The 1943-nt window shown below is 46.0% G+C and overlaps 1 protein-coding gene across 1 annotated transcript in view; it reads left to right on the top strand.

The window, feature by feature from the left end:
* Nucleotides 1–648: 648 nt before the first annotated feature.
* SLC9C2 (solute carrier family 9 member C2 (putative)) overlaps nucleotides 649–1943 on the top strand; it is a 46317-nt gene continuing 45022 nt past the window's right edge. Inside the window, exon 1 of the mRNA XM_006089002.3 lies at nucleotides 649–775. Coding sequence (XP_006089064.1) covers nucleotides 649–775 — 127 coding nt within the window. The remainder of the gene's footprint in view (nucleotides 776–1943) is intronic.

Genomic DNA, 1943 nt, shown 5'->3' with positions numbered 1-1943 from the left:
CCATGTGCCCTGGGGTCAGGAGAGGGGACTTCTAATTCACTCAAAGACACCACATACTTTAGTTTTTTCCTTTATTTTCGGGCTATGCATAGACCTCACCACCCACCTAACTGGTATGACTCAACTTTGACCTTGCTTCCCATTTGCCATTTTGGTTTTGGAGGGTCCTAGAGAGGAAAAGGGGCCATGGGATTGCAGTAGGAGAAGGGAATTCCAGAATGATTGGTACCCATGGAGGAAGGGCCCTTCAGTTCATCACATATTCAGGGAGAGCCTATTGTGTGCCATGAGCTGTGTCTACAGCCTTAAGAAAAATTAATATTCAGCCCTAGCCCTTGTGTGTCCAGAGGGGAAGGCAAACACATTACCATATCAAACAGTGGGAAGTGCAGAAATCCACACAAGCCCTCCCCTAGGGACACATAGTGTCTGGGAAGCTAACACTGCTGTCTGTTTCCTGCACAATGTCCCGGGGCACAAGCTGAATGAGGGCCAATCTCTGGTGGAAAGAATGTGTGTGCGTGGGCTCCTGCCAAGTCTCACTTTCTCCTTTTTGCATATTACCACAGGTTGGTCTGTAGTCGCGCAAGTATCGGTAATAACTCACCTATTAATTCCTCAAGGAAGAACTGAAAAAGTGGTGGCAAAATGAATTCTACCTTCTGGTGGGCAGGAAGTGGTCACACAGCAGATTTACTCTGTGGAAGGTCGGCTGACTACACTTTTGTGCATGGGTATTTTCCAATGCTTGTGTGTTTCATTACTGTTTTGGGAGGTAGGTAGCGGCTTTTATTTATTATTATTTTTTAAAACATTTTTATTGATTTCAGAGAGGAAGGGAGAAGGAGAGGGAGAAACATCAGTGATGAGAGAAAATCATTGATCTGCTGCTTCCTGGAGGCCCCCTACTGGGGATCGAGTCTGCAACCTTGGCCTGTGCCCTTGACTGGAATCAAACCTGGGACCTTTCGGTCCACAGGCCGATGCTCTATCTACCGAGCCAAGCCAGCTAGGGCTAGGTAGCAGCTTTTAAATCTCATCTTTCCTCTGCCCTTTCAGCCTTTGTCAGTGCAGAAAGTATGCACAACTACATCAAAAGAAGGGTCCCATGCAATCATAAGATGTGAGTGAATGCTGTCAGTCTAGCTCCCTGTAACTACAGTAGCATCTACACTGTGTTCCTTTTCTTGGTGACGTTGGCTGAACACAGTAGTGTGGTAGGCATAGGAGAAGAAGACAGCCCTTAACCTTAGGGAGCTCTCTCCTGGGGCAGTGGGCAAGCAGATCATCACAATGCAATGTGCTCAGTGTAATAAAAGGCATGGTGGACCAACTCTATGCAGGAGGCCTTACACTGCCTGCCTACACCTGACCAAAATAGGTGGGATGAGGGGAGGGCAATTGGGGCAAATAGAACCTAGACATACAGTTCACAATTTGCATAAATGGAGTGGGAAGTTGAACCACCCATCCCAACCCCTGCTGAGGAATTAGGAAAGGCTTCCCGGGGAAGGGCCTCTTAAACAGCGATTAAGAGTTCAGCAGGTATGGTGAGCGATATTCATGCACATAAAACAGCATTCAAAACGCAGGTGCTTGGTTCGCATTCAATGCTAGTGATTAGAGAGTTTCTAGTCCCTTGAAAATGTTTATTTGGGGAAAATGTCAGCCACTTTAAAATCCTTTTTGTATGGATGGAACTAAAGAGCATTATGCTAAGCGAAATAAGCCAGTCAGAGAAAGATAAATGTCACATGATCTCACTCATTTGTGGAATATAATGAACAACATAAACTGATGAACAAAAATAAAACCAGAGACATAGAAGCATCGAACAGACTGTACAACCCATGAGAGAAGGCAGGGGGTGGGGGGTGGGGTGAGGGGGTAAGAGATCAACCAAAGGACTTGTATGCATGCATATGAGCAAAACCAATGGACAC

The sequence above is a fragment of the Myotis lucifugus genome, unplaced genomic scaffold, assembly GCF_000147115.1.
Source record: "Myotis lucifugus unplaced genomic scaffold, Myoluc2.0 scaffold_54, whole genome shotgun sequence".
In the NCBI taxonomy this organism is placed as follows: domain Eukaryota; kingdom Metazoa; phylum Chordata; class Mammalia; order Chiroptera; family Vespertilionidae; genus Myotis; species Myotis lucifugus.
This window is presented reverse-complemented; position numbering and strand designations above follow the sequence as displayed.